This window comes from Psammomys obesus, unplaced genomic scaffold (genome assembly GCF_907164565.1).
Source record: "Psammomys obesus unplaced genomic scaffold, mPsaObe1.curated_primary_1811, whole genome shotgun sequence".
NCBI lineage: Eukaryota > Metazoa > Chordata > Mammalia > Rodentia > Muridae > Psammomys > Psammomys obesus.
Genome location: NW_026585895.1, coordinates 43700748 through 43723294, shown reverse-complemented (window position 1 = coordinate 43723294; position 22547 = coordinate 43700748). Strand labels below are relative to the sequence as shown.

The following is a 22547-nucleotide window of genomic DNA, read 5'->3' as shown; positions in this document are numbered from 1 at the left end:
TTATTACAAGCTACTGGACTCAACTTTAGCTTATAGAAATAAGCATTACTGTAGCCATCTTAAAACAGAAAAGGGGCAAGGCACACTGAAATGCTCAAAGCTCCCCCTGACTTGGAAGGTGAAATCTTATCTCTGAACAAAAACAGACAACTGAGAGAGGTTCTAAATCTGTACCTCAAACAAGACTTGGTGGGTTTTGTTTACTGCATTGCTTGTTTTGCTGCTGAGAGATGTGCAAGGCCTGTAGACCAGAAGTTGACTTTGGCTATTATTTTTCGTAACCTGTTCACTTTTTTTTTTGGAGACACTATCTCTCATTAGGATAGATTAGACTAGGCTGGCTGGTGAGCAGGCCCTCGGGTTCCACCTGCCGTCTACCTCCTCAGCACTGGGCACACCTCCACACTGTTTGTTTGTTTCTCTTTTGTTTTTTCACTTGAGTGCTAGAAATGGAACTCATGTTGCCATGCTTGAGCAGCAAGCACTTTACGAGTTGAGCTACCTCCCCAGCCCCAAATAAGACCTTTTCTAACTACAATGTCAAGTGTACTTACTTGGAAAAAAGTAGAATGATATTTTAAGATATCAATCTTTTGAGTAAATAGTAATTTGATCTAACTAAGAGACTAAGAATCAAAGTCCATACCATAATACTCTACAAAGTAGATTTATTTTCACTGGAAAACTAAAGAGAAGAGAAAGAAAAAGTGGGTAGGGTTAACTGGTGTCATATAGTAGGAAATAGTAAGATTTCTCTGTCCATAGTAAGTACAGCTTTCTCTCTGCTGATTCTCTACAAGCCAGGTTTCTCTCCCCCACAATAACATCATCTGATTTCCCTAATCACTGCATGTGCATGTGCTGTTAGGCAGTAACTGTAAAGAAGTTGCCCTATAGATGAAGTTAAACACATGGTCTACAAGTGGGAGGTTGCCCAGACTGTACAAATTCATCTCAATTTCCTCAAACCTAGATCAGTTTAGGCAATTTCTTAAGATAAAAAAAAAATAGAGAGAGAGGGGTTAGAGAGATGGCTCACTTGGTAAAGTGCCTACTCAAGCATAAAGGGCTGAGTTTCGATCTCACACACACACATAAAAGCTGAGTGCAGAAGTGCGTACCAGTAATCCCAGCACTGTGGAGACAGAGCACACTGGCCCACCAGTCTAGTCAATTTGATAAGCTTCAGGTTCGGTAGGAGACCTCATCTTAAAAAATGAGTTAGAGAGCAATCAACAATGACACTGACCTTTGGCCTAAACACACACACACACACACACACACACACACAGAGAGAGAGAGAGAGAGAGAGAGAGAAAGAGAGAGAGAGAGAAATCTGTATTATCTGTATTAAGGAAAATGAATGACTGACATACAGAATGACAGTAATTTTAGATGATCTCCCTCAGGAATATTTTAATCTAAAATAAAACTTGATTCTGAAAAGAGCTCCCACAAGCTAGGTATTATGGGTATGTTTATAATACCAGGACTACGAGATCGACACAAATTCAAGTCCAGCATAATCCTCATAGTGAGTTTCAGGGTAAAGCTACATAGCAAAACTCCATCTCAGAAAAAAACGAAACAAAAGCATACCAACAAAAAAGGTTTCTATGCACACATGGTGTCCACACCAGACAGCACATACACAGTTCATACACCATAAAGTACAGTTTAAATCAGCTTTCTTTCCTTCTGGTTTTTGTTTTTTTTTGTTTTTTTTTTGGTTAGTGTGTACATGTTTGCTTGTTTGTTTGCTTATTTGTTTGTTTGTTTGAGACAGGGTTTCTCTGTGTAGCCCTGACTGTCCTGGAACTCTCACTGTAGACCAGGCTGGACTTAAACGCAGAGTTCCTCCTGTCTCTGCCTCCTGAATGCTGGGATCCAGACCCTTGTGGGTTTTGAATTTTCTTTTTCTTTTTCTTTTTAATTTAATTTAATTTTATTAATTATACTTTATTCACTTTGTATCCCCCCATAAGCCCCTCCCTCCTCCCCTCCCAGTCCCACTCTCACTCCCTCTTTTTTTTTTTTTTAAATCTTCATTAATTTTAATTATGTAGAGATGTATGGGTCAGATCCCCTAAAGGTGGAGCTACAGATAGTTGTGAGCAACCTGGTATGGGTTCTACACACCAAACCTGAGTCATCTAAAAAGCAACTGATCTTAAACACTTGAGCTAGAGGAAATCTCAACTGAAAACAATGCCTCCATAACACTGGCCAGTAGGCAAGTCTATAGTGCATTTTCTTTCTTTTTTTTTTTTTTTTTTTTTTTTTTTTTTGCATTTTCTTAATTAGTGATTGATGTAGAAGGGCCCAGCCCATTGTGAGTGATGCCACCCGTGGGCAGGTAATCCTAGGTTGTATAAGGAGGCAGGCTGAGCAAGCCATTAAGTAAGCAGCCCTCACCATGGGCCCCTACATCAGCTCCTACCTCCAGGTTTCGGCCCTGTTTGAGCTCTTGCTCTTACTACCCTCAGTGATGGTGTGTGATGTGGAACTGTAAGCTGAAATAAATATTTTTGCCCCCAAGTTGCTTTGGTCATGGTATTTTATCACAGCAACAGAAACCCTAAGATCCATTGCTCCAGCCTCTCAACTTTTAAACTCTAATAATACAGAGGATCTGTCATCAGCACAGATTCAGATGAAGCTCCTAGACCATAATCATAATGCAATGAAAAGTGAAATTCCAAATCACAGTTCTGGCTCTTAAAACATTAAGTTGGCAAAGTCCCAGATTTCTTCACAATATTGCTCAGACAAAAATGTGGACAGTTATTTAAGAGAATCTTTTAGCAAAGAATTTTTTCTTAGGGTTGCTGCCTCACACCTGGGTAACTAAACAAGTCAGCTTCCAAAGCATTGTGACTAACACTGCTTTCACAAAATCCCAACAGCTTCTCAACTTTGCCACCATTGTCTTTTTTAAACCTGGCCATTGGGCTAATGCATTACAAATGCTGAGGCGGGGGGTAGGGGGGGTGCACACAAAAGGGAGCTGATCTGCTGGGCAGCCCTAGAAAACCTGATGCTGCCACTCTTGAAACGCTAAGCCTGCAGCAGGCTCAGAAAGGCCAACTGTAATGAGACACTTGTGTTGGAAATGCATTCCAGAGTTTCTGCATGCCCAGCGCCATCTGATCATGAGACAGGCTGATTATTTCTTGCAAGAGAACCTGAATTCAGTATTGGGTGCTTCTGCAGTGTGGGATGCCTATCTTGGGAGCCTTATGGAAGGGTGAGTTCTCCAGCAAACTGGCCAATTAGAAAGCATTAAAAATACAGAAACAAAATATACCAAAAATCTACTCAAAACTAGCCAGTTTTCTGGATTCTGTTGTTGTTGTTCAGAGTTTTTGCTTGTTAGTGTTTTCTTTTGGATTTGTTTGTATTGTTGTTGTTTTGAGACAGGATCTCAATCCAGGCTGGTGTCACTATATAGCCAAGGAATGATCCTGAACTCCCCATACTCCTGCATAATGCATGCTGATAATTCCAAGAGCAGGAACTACCATTATCATGACTGGATTTCAGTTTCTGTTTAAAAGGTCAAAATCTGGTGCCTAAATGACAAGCTTTCTACACAAAGATGTACACAAAAATGCTATCATTTACAAAAGAACCCTAAAAGCACCCAAAGATTCAATTTTAAGTAAACAACACTTGGTGCAATAACTCATAACAACTAAAGTGGTTTCACAAATCTGTATTAATAATTTTTAAGAAAGCCTTAATTGAAGGAAACAAGGAAAATACATATAGCACAAGTTTAGAAAAAGGCTTATGTATTTTATCTACACAAACAAGATTACAAAGAAATAAGTATACCAAAATATTAATGACAATTATGATTAAATTCTATCCTTTTTATAACTCTTCAAAATTTGAAAACTCTTATACATGCTCAAAGCTAATCCTCTAAATGAGGTTGCTAAAATTAAAAAAATGAATAGCCAAAACACACAGACCAGGAAAATCTGCCAGTAAATATTAAATGCCTTGAGAAACTTTTTACTATATACATTTTTTATTTACAACAAAAGTTTATCACAATGGAAGCAAAAAAAAAAAAATGTAAGAATGGAACTCTCAGAGACATTTATAGAAGAAAATGTATACTAAACCTTTCAATTAAAGATCCATAAAGTGGTCTCAATGCTTTTTAGCCCACCTTCTCACAGCAGGGATTTAATCCCTCCAGGGGGGAGCAAACATACTTCAAAGAGAAGATTAGGCCCAGACACTAGCACTGTGCAATGTAAGGTTTATATCTAAGTTTGCCCGGAAACACAGAGATGAAGATCTGAGGAAGAAAGGTAGATTCTTTGCAATCATCTGAAACAGCCAAATTAATGCCTAAAATAATAACAGAAAAAAAGAAAAACATACCAAGTACAACAGAAGGTTTGAGATACAAAGGTATCTGAAATCAATATTCACCTACAGTTCACTCACTAGGAACAGCAAAAGGAAACCTGACAAATTACCACAGAACACATGTCTATTTCCAACTCAAGTTCTGTACAGCCTTAAGAAAGTATCCCTTCAGTGTTAAGGTTCTTGATATAGTTCCTATACAATACTGACGAATCACATGCCTCTTCTCAGAGCACAGCACATGTAACAGTCAGTTAAAGGTCTTCACTGATGTAAACACATCAAGATTAATCGATAATCTTTTAAAAAGATGAGATCTTTTTATCTTATCTTTAAAGATACAGATATTTCTCTCCTTTCTTTATAATATTACTGATTTTTAAGGAGCATGTGAAATACCTCAATACTTTATAAATAGTTTTAAGCAGTGGTGAAGTGCAGCTTAGAAATTCAGCTTTTTTTGTCTTTTTAACTAGTACAAATCATGGATGAGAAATCAATTTAGAATTTAAAATTTCCAGATATTAACTAGTTTAAAAAAGAAACTAAAGTCTTTGGTAAAGATTTAGATATAAAAGAAAAAAAATCACAAATCTTTTAAAAGAAATACCTGTATGAGTAAGGCAGGAAAATATTGATTTTATACTATATTAAGACCAAGAAGTTTGGATCAAAGAGTTCACAGAGTAAAAGACAAATCATAAAATGAAAGACATTTGCAACATATATAACCAGGTAATACCCATAATGCATACTTTATGAGCCAACAATGAAAAGTTATTTTAAAATGAGCAAGATGCTGGCCAGCCATCTAGCAAAAAATACAAAAGCAAAAACAAAAACAAACAAACAAAAACAAAAAACAAAAACCACATACTCCAGGGTCAATGAAAGACCCAATAGGACATCCAATGTCCCACCCCCCCTCTGTGGCTCCCTCACACAGGTGAATGTATGGGCACAAACAGCCATGCATTCACATGCACAAACACACTCAAATAAAAACATTTTAAATGTGCAAAAGACATAGAATATATATATGTATGTATATGTATATATACATATATATTCCATAAGATTGCTGAAAATTAAATCTAACCTATGCCAAGTACTAATAAAGTTGTAGAGCAGTAGAATCACCAAATATAGCAGGTGAGAAAAAAGAACAGCACAACCCATTTTCAGAAAGTTTAGTGTGACACAGGAATCAATGGAATATATGTCTACACCCACTAGGATGCATGTGTAAGAAAAAAATCACAGCAGCACTTGCAATAACCAAAACTTGCATGGGGCTTCAACACCACAACTTTACTATCAGCAACAAAATGGACAGGGATGGATGCAAGAGCACAGTGGAGGAATGCTTGCCTTCCATGTTCAAGGCCCTAGATTTGATCCCCAGCAGCAATAACAAAGCTGGAATACAAGTCTATGAATATCACAATGATGAAAATAAATAACTGCATTGAGATGCAACATGAAAGGCCCTTCATAACTGAGCAAAAACTACATAAAGAATTTTTTGTATTCTTTTCTAGTTCTACAAAATTGAGAAGCAGGCACAGCTAAATTTTTTTTTCAGGGACTCATACACATGTAATAAAACTATGAACATAAAGAAATGGCTCTCATAAAAGCATAGTAGTTACCTCTAAAGAAATGAAGTGAGGGGGCTCTAACATTTAAAGACCTAGCAACTAACAACTAAAGTGGTTTCAAAACAAAAGGAGACCTACAGTCCTATACCTAAATATTTCAGTCCTTAAGTCAGATAGCTGGGTGTGGTAGTGCATCTCTGTAATCCTAATACAGAAGAATTATGAGTTCAAGATCATCCTCAGCTACACCGTGAATTTGAGGCCAGCCTAGGATACATTAAAACCCATTTTTAAAAAAGGGAAAAAAAGTTATAAAATCAAGCTACAACTATTAGATATATTTTTACCTCCTACAATGATAAACATACCTTTAGAAAAACTAAAAAGTCACACACAGTGTGCATTTTTTCACTGCTTAGAGTTTGATGCAGAAAAGTATTGGTAGAAGGAATAATAGCTATTGGCTAACTACCCACTGCCCCTTCCACATCCCACAATGCAAGGGACCTTTCACACAAACATGAAGTTACCCAGCCCCAAGTTCAGCTATACCTACCTCTTAACTGTCTGATACCTCACTCTCTATTTAGGAACACCCTAAAGACCCTGGGGTGAATACACTGGCAGCACAGTTCACCTTCAGGAGAACAGGGCCTACAGAACAAACTCATACAGGCTCTGAAAACAAGCTCTAGGCCATCAGGGTAAAGAATCCTAAGATGCTGGATTCTCCCAAAAGAGCCTAAGGGTGAAAAAGTTCAAGCGTTGTGCTTTATATGTCCAGCAACTTTGTGACCCACATAAAGAGGCATTGAAAAAGGAAGTCCAATGTGGAACTCCTAAGCATAGGATGGGGATGGAGATCTTTGTTGCCAAGACTAGTTTTGGCATAAATACATGCAACATTCTTAACCTGAATAACAGTCTTGTCGTCATTTGTGTTATATTACCTGTTAATCCCTGCTTGTAAGTTTTATGTATTTTTATACAAATAATGGGATAGCTAAAATATGCTTTCTGATAAGATACATTGAGGGCAGAAATCACAAACACACAACTTGGGTGTAATCATGAAGGTATAATCAAACAAATGTAAATACAGGAATGAAACAAAAGACCTGCATTTTGACAGATGCCATTAGAAAAGAAGAATAAAGCTACAAAACCATTCCAGAATGAAAGAAACTAAGCAGACATAAAAACTACTAGGTTCCTGAGCTGCCATGGTGCAGCTGTGCAGGGGTTCTAGGTTATCACTATGCATGGTCCTTGGTTGGAGTATCAGTCTCAGAAAAGACCCCTGGGCCCAGATTTTTTGGTTCTGTTGCTCTCCTTGTAGAGCTCCTGTCCCCTCCAGGTTTTTCATCTCCCCCTTCTTATATAAGATTCCCTGCACTCTGCCCAAAGTTCGGCTATGAGTCTCAGTATCTGCTTTGATACCTTGTCGGGTAGAGTCTTTCAGAGGCCCTCTGTGGGTAGGCTCCTGTCTTGTTCCTTGTTTTCACCCTCTTCCAATATCTATCCCATTTGCCTTTCTGAATGAGGATTGAGCATCTTACCCAATGTCCTCCTTCTTGCTTAGCTTCTTTAGCTGTACAGATTTTAGTATGATTATCCTATATTATATGTATAATATCCACTTATAAGTCAGTATATACCATGTGTGTCTTTCGGCTTCACTCACGATGATCTTTTCTAGTTCCCACCATTTGCCTGCAAATTTCATGATTTCTTTGTTTTTAATTGCTGAGTAGTATTCCATTGTGTAAACATACCACAATTTCTGTATCCATTCCTCAACTGAGGATTTCAGTTGAGGAAACTATTAGATATAGTTTCCAGATTCTGGCTATTACGAATAAAGCTGCTATGAACTTGGTTGAGCAAATGTCCTTGTTGTGTACTTGGGCATATTTTGGATATATGCCTAGGAGTGGTATAGCTGGATCATGAGGTAGCACTATTCCTAATTGTCTGAGAAAGCGCCAGATTGATTTCCAAAGTGGTTGTACAAGTTTACATTCCCACCAGCAATGGGAACAGGGGGTGTCTCTGACATGAACTCAGTGGCTGGCTCTTTGGTCACTTCCCTCTGAGGTGAAGGGGGAAGCCTTACCAGGACACAGAGGAAGACTATGAAAGACAGTCCTGATGAGACCTGATAGGCTAGGGTCAGATGGAAGGGGAGGAGGACCTCCCCTATAAGTGGACTGGAGAAGGGGCATGAGAGGAGAAGAGGGAGGGAGGGCAGGTTTGGGAGGGGATGAGGAGGCTACAGCTGGGATACAAAGTGAATAAATTGTAATAAATAAATAAAAAAATTTTTTAAACTATTGGGTTCCATGAACCTGCCTTAGATTCTGGAACAAAATGGGAAATGTCATAAAGAACATTCTTGAGACAACTTATTCAACTTAAATATGACAACTGATGTTACATCGGCGCTAAATTTTCTTATTTCAACAACTGGGCTAGGATTATAAAAAGAAAATGTTCTTATTCTTACAATATCCACCCTTGAAATGTTTAGGGGTAAAAGGCCACATCTGCAAAAAAGATTGCATATATAGTGACAAAGTAAATGAAACACAATGGTAATAATGGGCTCTAAAAGAGGGCACATGCAGCAAACTGTTCTTGTAACTTCAAAATATTTTCAAAATAATGGGTTCACCTCCCACGTGCCAGGATTATAAGCATGTACCACCATGAGCAACTATATAATCTTTTTTAATAACATTTTGCTATGTGGTCTATAGGTCTCCTTTGTAACTTTGCTAGGCTCTGTACCTCAGACAGCTATAACAGCAGACAGGATAAAGGCTTTGCTGCTTATTCTTCCATCTCACTTTGTAGTTTTCATTTTTTGTTCATCTTTCAAAAAATTGGAGAAAATTTCAGAACACTAAGGGGGAAATTAAGTAACTACAGAAATAATAAATGTTCATCCTTGAATTTATCTGTAAGATCACAGCTGTCATCAAATGTGTACTGAAAAAGGTCCACCCACGCAGAGAAGTGGCTGCATGCACATCTGATTACTTGTTCCTAAGTCCAGTAATCTCCCTGCACAGTAAGAGACATGGCTTAAATGAACCTTAACTTTCTATTTCCAAAACAACCATAAATCTGTAATCTACTTCACATCGGGGCGGGGGCATTCCTTCATTTTAACAAATACTATGATGCTGTGCAAAGCCCTACAGGTAACATGGAGAGATGCATGCAACACAAGTGCTGCCCTCAAGAAGGCAACTTACTAATGTGAAGTCGAATTGAAACAAGAATCCTAGCTATCCCACACAGTAGCTACATGGCCTCAGTAAGCTACTTTACTTACCAAGAAAAATTCTAATTTCTCATAGGTATTATGAAGGATGCCATTCAACTGTCTTTAAGGGTTACATTGTAAGTATTGATAAGATGCTCAGCTGACAGTATACGTGTAACAGAATAAAGGGCATTTAATCAAATCACTATGTATATAATTATAATAATCTAAATGAAAATTAGGCAATAGGAAACAGTACCAAAGGCATAAAGATAATATGGGCATAAATTACTACTTTGAATTTCTAATTCAAGTAAATTTACTCTCTCTAAACACTAAATAATATACTCAAATGTTTGGTTGTTGAGGATCAAGAGCCCCTAACATTTGGCAAAAGCACCAAGAATAAAGGGCACACAGTTATTTTTCTCACTGAACAAAAAAGATTTTAGGTCAAGAAGAGACATACACAAGCTGGTTGGTGGTGCCATACACCTTTAATCCCAGCTTTTGGAGGCAGAGGCAGGCAGGTCTCTGAGTTTAAGGCTAGCCTAGTCTACAGAATAAGGTCCAGAATAGCCAGGGCTAAAGAGAGAAAACCTGTCCTGAAAAAGCGCAAATAAGAAAAGAAGTGGTGTATACAGTTGTACAAGGTATCCTAACCTCATCTGAGAACCCTTTGTTCAGGGCACTTATGAAATCAGACTAAACACTTGGTTGGGGGGAGTTTCCTCTAACTAGTCTGCAATCTTTTATCTTTTATTTACCTTTTATCTTTTATTTAGTTTTGCTAAATTGAGTCTATTTCAAGCAGTTTAGTGACGAAAAACTCCCTTTCTATTAATTTGAGTCCTACAGTCTAATTCCAAGCCTTGCTCATTAGCAACACCTAATAAGTTAGTTTTCAGGCATCCGTGACAGAAGCAAACCAATACGTAAGAATAAAAATAAATAAAACCATACTTTAACCCTACTAAGGCAGTGGATCCCAATCAAAGTATTCACTATGCCTTTATTCTCCTCTTCCTACCATGATTTGAGTATGAAAAACAAGGAAAGGCACTTAAAAGAACTTAAAGACATTACATTATTCATCTGTTTTCTCCTGTATACAGATATTGCATTCAATGGACAAACATATCATTATTAGATGGAGCCAGTACCTGAAAGAGTGCCACCTGTCCTAGGATAGGCCACTTCCACATACACTTCAAATGTAGTCTCTGGGTTTTGCCTACAAAGGAAACAAATCATGATTACTAACATAGATTGAGGCAGCATTACACAAAACACATGGGACACAGTCTAAAGTAGATCTCAATTGAACAGCTGTGAAAGTTTGGGCATGCTACTTAATTTCTGACCACAACCTTCACAGAGTACAAGATAAAAACAGCTATCCCCATAACTGTGCAAGTTTAAGAAAATATACAGAAGTGATCTGGACACAGTATATGGACACAGTAAGTTAACCATGACTAATGACTTGACATGTGTCATGTCTGACTTCCAAAGCTCAATCTCCAAAGCTGTAGGTAGGATTTTTGAGGAAATTCAGCTCAAATCACCAACAGTATTAAGTAGCACACTCTGCTACATTTCTAGATAAAACATACAAATGACAAAAATGACTTGTTACTTACAGCTTTTGAATACCAAACAGAGAAGCAATCACCTCACTAGAATACTGTGAACATGAGAAGCTAAATTTAAGACAGTATTTGCCTACACTGGCAATTCCATAAGTATGAATGCTTACTATCATATTCCTTTACCTTCTTCCTTTACCTTTTTAATACCAGGAGCATTCATAATAAATTCATGAAAGATCACAGCACTAATAGATTGTTTATAGTTGTTACTTCTTAGTTATGAAAATATGTGGTTATATTATCTTTTCTGCTATAATGAAAAGGTAACTACTTCTAGATTGGATAAGAAATCATTTAGCAAGCTGGGCACAGTGATGCATACCTTTAATCCCAGCACCTAGGAGACAGAGGCAGGTGGATCTCTGTAAATTTAAGGCCAGCTTGATCTACAGAGAGGCCCTGTGTCAGATAGTTAGATGGATAGATAGACAGATAGACAGACAGATAGACAAATAATAAATAATTAGCAGATGGTGATATTATATTTTCAAATACCTAATTAAATTATAATTTAAACCTGACAACAAAGCTCAGATAAGGGCCTTCTGAGTTATTTAAAAATATCTAAGGGCCTAAATTTCAACCACAAAAATAATAATTTGAATGTTCCCAGGAAAGCCTATATTTCCAAATGTCATTTATTTCATCTGATCCTTACTGTGGCACTGTAAAGTGTGGGGGTGTCACTCTCACTGCACAAGTGAGAGACCTGAGGAAAGACAGTCTAAAGAAGTTGTCCTCCTCCCTTACCTGACTGGAAACACAGGAATTCTCATCCGCTAATTCCATGTTTCATTGACTAGATGATGATCTTTGGTCCCTTATACTTTCACATCTTCAGCCCACTGCATTTTGCCATTGTAAATGGCAACAACTTTTTTCTTAGTAACACATAAAATAACTACCCATCGTATAAATAGTATCATCTTAAGAGTCAGGAAAATAAGGTAATGCTTGCTCTATTTCCATAGCAATAGAAAGAAAAATGTTTTATACTTTGTGAAAGATCAGTTTTTTGCTGTAGAAAAACTCAAGTTTTAGCTTTAAATAAGTGCCTTGAGTGAAAAGAATTGACTATAAAATTCAGGTATTTAAATATACTTTGTTAAATATAGTTACTGAAAAATAAGACACTAAATCAGAGCATCTCAAAAAAAAAAAAGTACACTTAAGTCTTAAGGGCTTAAAAACCTTCCATTCTTTTTCCCACCAAGAGGGTAAAATATGACCTTCAAAGTTGGCACCAAAATCTGTGTGAAATATCACATGGAAACATTTCTTCCAGTCAGAAACCTCAAGGTAAAGCATTTGGCAAAGGCAGCACTTTTCTTTCACAAATAATACATGGTATAATATGAAAACCATTAGGAAGATTTCCTTCAAAAACCTAAAAACACCTTTCTTTTACAAATGGCTGGATTTCACCTCAGAATGTTGTTTCTGTGGATTAAAACAGGTTTCAAAATGTGTTCTACCCCATTTCCCTTTCTGAATGAGGATTGAGCATCTTACCCAGGGTCCTCCTTCTTGCTTAGCTTCTTTAGCTGTACAGATTTTAGTATGATTATCCTATATTATATGTCCACATATAAGTGAGTACATACCCTGTGTGTCATTCTGCTTCTGGGATACCTCACTCAGGATGATCTTTTCTAGTTCCCACCATTTGCCTGCAAATTTCATGATTTCTTTTTTTTTTTTTTTTTTAATTGCTGAGTAGTATTCCACTGTGTAAATGTACCACATTTTTTTTTTTTTTATTCATTCTTCAATTGAGGGACATCTAGGTCAAGGAACAAGACAGGGGCCTACCACAGAGGGCCTCTGAAAGACTATCCAGCAGGGTATTAAAGCAGACTCATAACCAAACTTTGGAAAGAGTACAGGGAATCTTATGAAAGAAGGGGGAGATAGAAAGACCTGGAGGGGACAGGAGCTCCACAAGGAGAGCAACAGAACCAAAAACTCTGGGCCCCAGGGTCTTTTCTGAGACTGATAGTCCAACCAAGAACCATTCATAGAAATAACCTAGAACCCCTGCACAGATGTAGCCCATGGCAACTCAGTCTCCAAATGGGCTCCCTAGTAAGGGGAACAGGGGCTTAGTGGCCGGCTCTTTAATCACCTCCCCCTGAGGGGAGTCAGCCTTGCCAGGCCACAGAGGAAGACAATGCAGATAGTCCTGATGAGACCTAATAGGTTAGGGTCAGACAGAAGGGGAAGAGGACCTCCCTTATTACTGGACTGAGAGAGGAGTATGGGAGGAGAAGAGGGAGGGAGGGATTGGGAGGGAAAAAGGGAGGGGGCTACAGCTGGGATACAAAGTGAATAAATTGTAATAAATGAAAAAAATTTTTTAAACATTGAAAATTTAAAAAATAAAATGTGTTCTACACATAGCTGGAAGTAGTGGTACACCCCTTTAATTAGGCAGATCTCTGTAAGTTCAAGGCAAGCTTGTTTTACACAGTGAGTTCCAGGACAGCCAGGGCTACATAAAGAGACCCAGTCTTAAAAATAAAGTAAGATGTGTGCTACATAGTCCTAGGTCCTTATGCTCTTCAGAGCTCCCACACATTTGTTTGTTTTACTTAATTTCTACTTCTTCAACTTGTTTTTAGATGTTCTTAAAATTAAAATGATGAGCATGAGCATGTGAAAGTATTACATTCAAATTTTGAATGTTATAAAGCCATCTCTTAGCCTGTGTTGCAGCACATTTGTACAGGCCTGCTCTAAGGAAAGGATATCTTAACTGGCTATTCTCATTGCTTCTGGTCCTCCTTTCTTCCTGCAACACACTTCAGGCAGGCACCATAAAACCACCACGTCATTCCAACACCTTGTCATTGTCACCAGAGACCTCCGCATGGCTTCTAGGCATTAAAATGTGCACTTCTCAATGCTTGCCTTATCCTCACAGCAGTTTTTGAGACAGTTGATCAATTGCCTTGCTCCTTCAAATACATTCTTCCTTTCCCTCCTGGAGACTGCTCTGATGGTTCTCTGCCTTTCTTACTGGTGATTCTTTGCTACACTCACACGTAAACCTGGTCTAGAAGCTGGTCAGGACTCTGCTGTCTACAGTCGTTACCTAGATGATGTCATTTAGTCTCGTGGCTTTAATTACTGAGCAAATGCTGGCAAGCCCCTAAATCCTATCTTCAACCTGACTTCTTTCCTAATTCCAGATTTCTTTTTTTTTTTATTCCAGATTTCTTAAGCCTACTCAACACTTATACTTAGGCATCTCAAACACATTTTAATTTAACATATGGTTTTATTTCCCTAACTTGTACCTCCTGAACTCTATAACTTATTCAAACCAACAAAACTTACTGTCTCTGACTTCTTTATATGTCACTACCAATCAGTCAGCAAGCTCTGTTGATTCCACTATTAGAATGTATCCACGAGTTGGGAACTTAACATTTAACTCAGTGGTACCATGTCTCAGTGTTCTGCTCCAGCATACAAACATACCAAAAATTAAATAAATAAAAATCCAGAATAGTATAGCTTCATGGTACAGTTAATGCATCCCTCTCCTGACAGTCTCCCTGCTTCCATTCTTTCCTCCATGTGATTATACCATGCAGGAGTCCATTCATTCTAAATTTCAGACTGTGGCAGCCCTCCATGCAAAACTTTTCCAAAGCATCCCACATATTCAAAGTCAAACTTCAAGTTCTAGTGCCAGGAGGGTGCAGAACAATACAGATGTGTCTAATGCCACTGAACTGAGCACTTCAAATAGTTAAAACTAAAAATTTTGTTTTATGTATCTTGCCATAATTTTAAGAGTTAAAATGAGGAAAAAAGGGGGGGTGGAGCCCAGGAGCCTATATGATCTGGTCTCTTTCTACCTATCCAACTTTACTTCAGATCTCTCTCTCTCTCTCTCTCTCTCTCTCTCTCTCTCTCTCACTCTCTCCTGGTACACTGACCTTTTTTCTGCCACTTAGACACATGAGCTCAACCTTGTGTTGGGACCCTTCACAGAGATTTTCACATAGTGGTTCATTCTGTCACTCAAAATCTTGCTCACACTTGGCCCCAGAAAGACCAACTCTATCACACTCTTCTAGTTTAATTCTCCACATTATACCAGTCTCAACACTGGTTATGGTTATCTTTCCTCTGTTGAAGAGGAAAGGGATTTTTGAAGCTGTTGAAGAATAGGGATTTTTGTCTCTCCTATCAAGTAGTGTTTCCCCCATACCTAACCAAGTAAACATTAGTAAAGAACAAAGGAAGTGGAGACTAGTCTTCCTGGAGTCTAAAAGAGCACAATAAAAGACAGGCATAATCATCCAGTTCCACATGTTTTAACCTGTAGTATGGACTACAATGAACTAGAAGACTAATTAAAAGATAGATTTCTTTCCCTCCAGAGTCTTTGAGGTAAAATCCTAGAGTCTTCCTAACAACTAGCCAGCTCACATTGGTTCTACTTGACTTGTGACCACATTTTGGAACCACTGATCTAGTTAAATGGAATTCTCCCAAATAAGTTAGTGTATACAATAAGTTAGTGTATATGACATATAAATAACAAGTGTATATAAAATGAACAGAGTACATCTCAATACCTTTCCATGGTATTTTTGTAATGAAAGATATATTTCAAAGAAAAAAAGGTCATCTGTAGAAACAACTATCCCTGCCTCTATGTGTCTCTCACTCTCCACCTCACTCTAATGAGGGTTAATTAATAAGACTAAGATTCTTAGCTCAGACAGTGGCAGAGTTCTATTGCATGGAGCTAAAGATTATAAGTCAGTCAGTATCTCTCTCTCTCTCTCTCTCTCTCTCTCTCTCTCTCAAAAGCAGAAGCTGACTAAAATGTTAAGAACAAACTGGTCTATAATTATAAGCTCTAGTCATGCTTACCCATGATGGTTTACATGTTGCCTTATGGAAGAAGTGGTGACTAATGTTGTGACAAGTTATATAACATAACAAATATACATAAGTTATTTTAAGGGCCAGTGAAGCCAATGCAGATGGAGGCATTTTTATTTCTCTGCAAATCAAAAGTAAATTAGAAAGTGCCTCCTCTAGATGCAAATAGCCAAGCAATCCTTTCTTAATTTTCTCATTAAGCCTGTAAATAATAAAGGCCATAGCAACTCGCACAGGATCTCTGAGAGCACCTTGAGACCGCTTATTCCTCCAACACTCTTCAAGACACTCAGTATTTTTAACTACTTGGCTAAAGAAGCTGAAAATCCTATTTCTGTCCTATTAACACTCACTGCTAATTTAGAACACGTAATGATGCTGAGAATACCATGTTCAGAGCCAATTTTCCAATATGGACCCAAGTTTTCCCAGAGCCCTTTGTGATACATCTTAGCATATTACCATGGAAATGTCCTGGTTCTGCCATGATGCCCCATTATTAATTGCCTTTTACTTATACATGCCCTCATCTGGCACTCTGCCTACTTGCGAAGCATATTCTTTGCCACTCACTAGCATATCCTACGGTCTTGCACCATACACCCTAGCCATAAAGAACCGGGTAAGTCTCCAATCAAACCATATTCCAATTCTAGTAATAGTATCATTACTGTACATCTACCATCATTTACCAATTATTTCTTGGACTCTGTGATCCTAGACAGTGTTTTTGCAGGACCTCATTTAATTTTCAACAACCCCTGTAGGTTACATTAGCCCTGAATTGGAGATGAGAACCACTGAGTCCCACAAATGGCATACAGGGTAAAGACAAGGCAAGAAAGCAGCAGATGAGTGAGGAACTGACTGACACAAAAGGCACCAGGCACTTTCCTGTTCTAGTTACTCGGCTGCTCTTCCCTTCAACAAGGACCAATCTTTTCAGCCTTTTAAGAAGTTTCATATACTAAGCCTCAGCTCAAGCTCCCTGTGCTGGCTGGTTTTACATTAACTTGACACAAGTTAAGAGTCAATGGAGGGGGCTGGAGAGATGGCTCAGAGGTTAAGAGCACTGGCTGTTCTTCCAGAGGTCCTAAGTTCAATTCCCAGCAACCATATGGTGGCTCATGACTATCTAAAATGAGATATGGTGTCCTCTTCTGGTGTGCAGGTTTACATGCAGACAGAATATTGTATATATAGTAGATAAATCAAATCTTTTTTAAAAAAAAAGTCACTGGAGTGGTGGGAGCCTCAGCTGAGAAAACGCCTCCACAAGATCCAGCTATAGGCAAGCCTGTAGGTTATTTTTTTAACTAGTGATTGATAGGGCGTGGCCCAGCCCATAGTGGGTGAGGCCATCCTGTGTTGCTGGTCCTGAGTTCTATAAGAAAGCAGGCTGAGTAAGCCATAAGGAACAAGCCAGTAAATAGTAGGTCTCTCTATGCCCTCTGCATCAGCTCCTAACTCCAGGTTCCTGCTTTATCCTGTCCTGACTTCCTTCAGTGATAAACAGTGATATGGAAGTGTAAGTCAAATAAACCCTTTCTTCCCCAAGTTGCTTTGATCATGGTGCTTCATCATAGCAATAGAAATCCTAAGTAGGACTCTCCTCCTTATGCCTTGAAGTTTTCTGCCAAGTTTAAGTGGCCCTCCTCTGTGCTGTGCCACTCTCCAGATGCTTATTGAATTCAACCTAGGCACAACTATGGTTACCTGGAGACTTTTAAAAATCCTGATGCCCATGCTAGACTTTAAGACCCATGGTTCTCAACCTTCCTAATGCTGTGACTCTAATACACTTCCTCATGTTGTGGTAATCCCCAACCATAAAATTATTTTCATTGCTACTTTATAACTGTAATTTTGCTATTACAATGTAAATATTTGATATATGTGACCCCTGTGAAAGGACCATTCGACACTACCCCCCAAGGGGATCATAACCCACAGGCTGAGAACTGCCTTAGACCACTAAAATCCCCAAGCATCTGCATTCTTTTTAATTCTTCAGTTTATTCCAAAGTGCATCCAAAGCTCAGAAACACTGTGGTGTCTCAATTAAGCATCTGTCCTTTCCAACAGACTAGCAGCTCCTTGAGGACATCAGTTGTGTCTTCTCACAGTCCTGGTCTGACACCTGCCACAATAAATATTTCCTGAAAGAGTTTTCTTCCAAACCTGACAAGTAGTTTCCAGCCTTTCTCTGGCAAGAGGTAATTTACAGAACTCACTTTCACCTATTACTCTTTAAAGATGTTTTCCTTTAGAGTCAAAGGTATCAATAAGTCACACCTGCTGACAACAGCCTCAGCTTTTACACACAGGAAAGTAACAGACACAAACAGCTAAAATGTGCTTGAAAGAAATCTGCTTCTGGAAGAATGCAAACTGAGAATAAGTCAAGAGAACATTTCTATTCACTACCTCTCCAGAGAACACAATTCTGTGATTCACAGAAACAGCCTTGCTCAGTGCTCAGGGCCATGGTCTCAGAATGATTAAACACAATCAGCTTGAAGTCACAAGACAGACAAAAGCTTTGACAATATTTAGCAGCAGCAGGATAGCTTACTGTTTGTTTCCCTACTACACGCTAACTAAAACATCACACTATCGATCACTCTGCTGGAGCATCAGCTTTCAAATAAGATCTGCTTTTCTTCAATTAGAACATATTAAGAGATAAAGAGAAAAAAAATGTGACACTAACTACTTACAAAATGAGTCTGGGCTACAAAGAGTAACCATGCCACAAGTATTGAGCCCTTGTCTTTTTAAGTGTAGAACCCTGAAACAAAGTGTTCAGAGCCCTCATGTCACTGCCTTAACAACTCCAAGCCAACTTTGACACAGTGCTTCTTACAAACAGAGACATGAAGGGCTAAGGTATGAAATTCATACCAAGTGGCACTATCTGAACATCGATAACATGGTCAACAGAATCGGTATACACCTCAGAGCTTGCTAGCAAACATCACCTAATAAACACTGATCCTGTTAAGCTAAACAAACAAACAAAAAGGTAGTGTTAATATTCCTAACAAGTCTCCATTTGTTTCAGTGTATTCTGAAATTAAAGATGTTTTTTCAGGCTGAAAATGCTGTATGAAAGGGTGCTTTCTACCCCTTAACAAGTTAACACCTTTCTAGGAGAATGCAGTCATTGTTGAGACTTGTTAAAAGTGATTAACTTAGTTGTGCAATTATACAAACAAGCCATTTCAAGACTTTACACTTCACTTTTCATTCCTAATAATATTCTCAGGATCACATTAATAAAGATACGCAGGGGGCTGGAGAGATGGCTCAGTGGTTATGAGCACTGTCTGCTCTTCCAGAGGTTCTGAGTTCAATTCCCAGCATCCACATAGTGGCTCACAACCATCTATAATAGGATCTGATGCTCTCTTCTGTAAATCAAGTATACATGTGAATAGAGTGCTCATATGTATAAATAAATAAATCTTTTTTTAAAAAAAGATATGCAGATACTGCTATGAAAGGAATTACAAAGCTTCGATTTCATATATCACTAGGAAAAGAATCTTACACCATTCTGTGCTATCAGGTCACTAGAGGAATCCAGCTGCATTCCAAACAAAAACAGGCTGGGCATCCCTCAGCAATGTGCACAGCTCCACACTATGTTCACAGGCCAACCTTCCATGGAAAATCTAGGCATATCAACAGTAGTATCAGCATAAGTAAAGATAGTATTTCATTACCAACACATACAATTACCCTTTAAAAATGTAAAAATTGGGGCCAGTGAGATAGCTTAGCAGATAAAAACACTTGCTGCACAAGCCTGGAGACATGTGTTCAATCCACAGAACACAGGTGAAGATAGAAAGGGAGAACACACTCCATAAAGTTGTCCTCTGACCACATCTGTGCCATGACATGTGTGTGTATATATATATATACATGTATTCACCCGCACATAATGTTTTTTTATTTCCCCTTCCCTAACGTGTCCTCTTTTTAACAATTTAATCCTAAAGCTATGAATTAGGCAAAACAAAATAGATGCCCATGAGAGTGACCCAGTGTGGGGAGTACATGAGCAAGTGAGGAAAGGGTGACCCAACAATGGATGTCAGGACAGGAGCAGGCAGAACACACTGAGGGGTGCCTCGGCATGAGATATATAATGTAAGTGGATAAGAAAGGTCTGAAAAACAGCTTGGCTTGGTGGAGCTGGGGCAACCAGGCCTAAGGAGTCAAATATGGACAGAATGAGGAATCACCAAACAAGAGCAGCCCAGCATAAGGTATCAGAGGCAAAGACAATGGAGAGCATTCCAAGCATTCGGACAACCCTGATTGGATATGAAAGCTCAAACATGCATGGGCTCAACAGGTGTGGGCATGAAGACTTGCCCATGACACTTGGCAATCAGGTTCAAACTAGGCCAGTGGTAGGAATGGAGACTAGAGAAACACCAAGAATGAGAGCTGTGATCCTGAGAGAGCAAGGTGAAATGGGAGAACATCCACAGGGACTGCAAAGGAAGAGCTCTGATCTATGTCTATGGCAAGAATGATGACATGGGGATACTTCACTTCTCATTGCTGAAGTTAACAGCAAACCATCATGGCTCACATGGATCTGGGCTTGCATTCAGAGATATGAATGTCAGCTCAAGGTTTTACATATATTCAATATATATATATATATATATATAACTGTGTGTGTGTGTGGAGAGAGAGAGAGAGACACTGTTAGAAAAATGAATGTGAATGACTTTTAATGCACTTGTATTTCTTAGCTCTGTCTACTGAGACAGCCTGGGAGGATCAATACCCCAAAAGAATGTGCACATCCTGTACTAAATAAAACACTGGCTTCTTAATAAAATTTAAAAGGAACCAGGGCTCTTCAGAGAAATAGCTGACTGCAGAACCAGAGAGAAAAGGTACAAGAAGAACTTGGAATATCTTACTGTACCAGAAAGTAGTGTTCAAAGAATGGCAAGGATATATCAAAAAGGACAGAAGCAGCCTTGAAAGGGCTTCTACTGGTCAAGCTCGGGGCAAACTGAATATAAGAATCCATAGTGATATCGTTAATATAACAGAGTCCAACCTACTAAATACAACAGAAAATCATATTGATATAAATGAATGAGTTGAAAGTTTAATAAAAACTCAGGTATTGACACTGTTTCAAAATACCACCCCACAAACACTAAATACAAAGAAAATAGTAACTTTTCAAGGTAGAACTTGGTAAAAAACAACTTGAATGAAATCATCAAAGTGACAGGCACTAGTAATGAGATAAAGCACTCCGATGCAATGAGAGGGACAGAGCCAGGCTTTTGGGTTGGTCCTGGTAGAGACAGCCTAATAAAACAACCGATTCAAGCAGAAAGTCCTTTAGAAAACCATCTGGTCTGTAATCTTAAAGTGTTACAGTACTGAAAACCAAGACAAGAACCAAGGTCTCTTCCCAGCTGAAGGAAAAAAAGGAGCCCTGACAGCTAAAGGCAACGTTTTAAGTTTGAACTGGAGCCTTGAGCTATCAAGGATGTTATTGGGACAATTACTGAAATTTGAGTAGGGTCTAAGGATAAGGTGTAGTAATGATTTTGATGTGGCACTGTTGTTACATAAGACAATGATCTTGCTTAAAGGACAAGCACCTTGAAGTGGTTAGAGCTGGTGGGGCATCACTTTTGTACATCACCCTAAACTGATGACTTTCTCTGTTAAAAAAATAAAATAAAATAAAACTTCTATATGTTATATTGACAACTTTCTATATCTCAGTTTTAAAAAAATTTAACAGGGGGATGCAGAGATGACTTAAGATGGTTAAGAGCACTGGCTGCTCTTCCAGAGAACCTGGGTTCAATTCCCAGCACCCACAGAGCAGCTCACACTGTCTGTAATTCCAGTTCCAGGAAATATGACACAGACATACATGCATGCAAAACACCAATGCACATAAAATAAAAAATAAATAAATTATAAAAAATTTAACAGAAACCTTCAGTAATACTAAGTTCCCTGATGTGCTAAAAGGACTTTCTCACGGTGCTAATGAGTGGCTTGATTACTAAGCATCACAAAGTTTGGTTTTAAAATTCCAGGTAGATTCCTCATTTGCAATGCAATTAGAGCCAGTTATTTTACCATTCAGTCTCCTCCTGGTCCAGAGGCAACATCTGCCCTGCTCATCAGAAGTCTTTCACAGAAAACAACCAAGAAAAATAAGAAAGTAGCCAGGTGAGTTGGCACACACCTTTAATCCTAGCACTTGGGAGGCAGAAACAGGTGGATCTCTATGAGTTCGAGGCCAGCCTGGTCTACATAGTTTGTTCCAAGACTGCCAGAGCTGTGTAGAAACAAAGGAAGGAAGGAACGAAGGAAGGAAGGAGGGAAGGAGGGAGGAAGGAAGGAAAGAAAATTGGAGGGTAGGTTGGTGCTTTGTATACATTTGCATAAAAGCTATTATTTATTTATAAAAAATAGATCTGTTGGTCCAGCAAGATAGTTCAGTGGGTAAAGGCATTTAAGTGTAGGCCTGACAACTGAACCTACATTTTTAAAATTCAGTTCCTCAAAACCTTTATTTTAAAAAGCCAAACGCCATTGTGTACATCTGTAATCCTAACTCCTATTTTGACATGGGAGGCAAAGACAGATTTGCCAAGATGTTCATGTGCCAGCTAATAGTGTATATGAAAACAAGACAAAGCCTGCCTCAAAACAAAATGGCAG

At 38.5% G+C, this 22547-nt stretch overlaps 1 protein-coding gene across 3 annotated transcripts in view; it reads right to left on the bottom strand.

Annotated features, from left to right (window-relative positions):
* The window catches only part of Dennd1a (DENN domain containing 1A), a 474895-nt gene that overhangs the window by 425397 nt on the left and 26951 nt on the right, over positions 1 to 22547 (bottom strand). For 2 of the 3 annotated variants that reach the window (XM_055599849.1, XM_055599850.1), the window contains exon 2: positions 10422 to 10492. In XM_055599849.1, the coding sequence (XP_055455824.1) occupies positions 10422 to 10492 (71 nt within the window). Of the gene's footprint in view, positions 1 to 10421; positions 10513 to 22547 lie in introns of those variants that run through there. The other variant, XM_055599851.1, reaches the window with a different exon arrangement.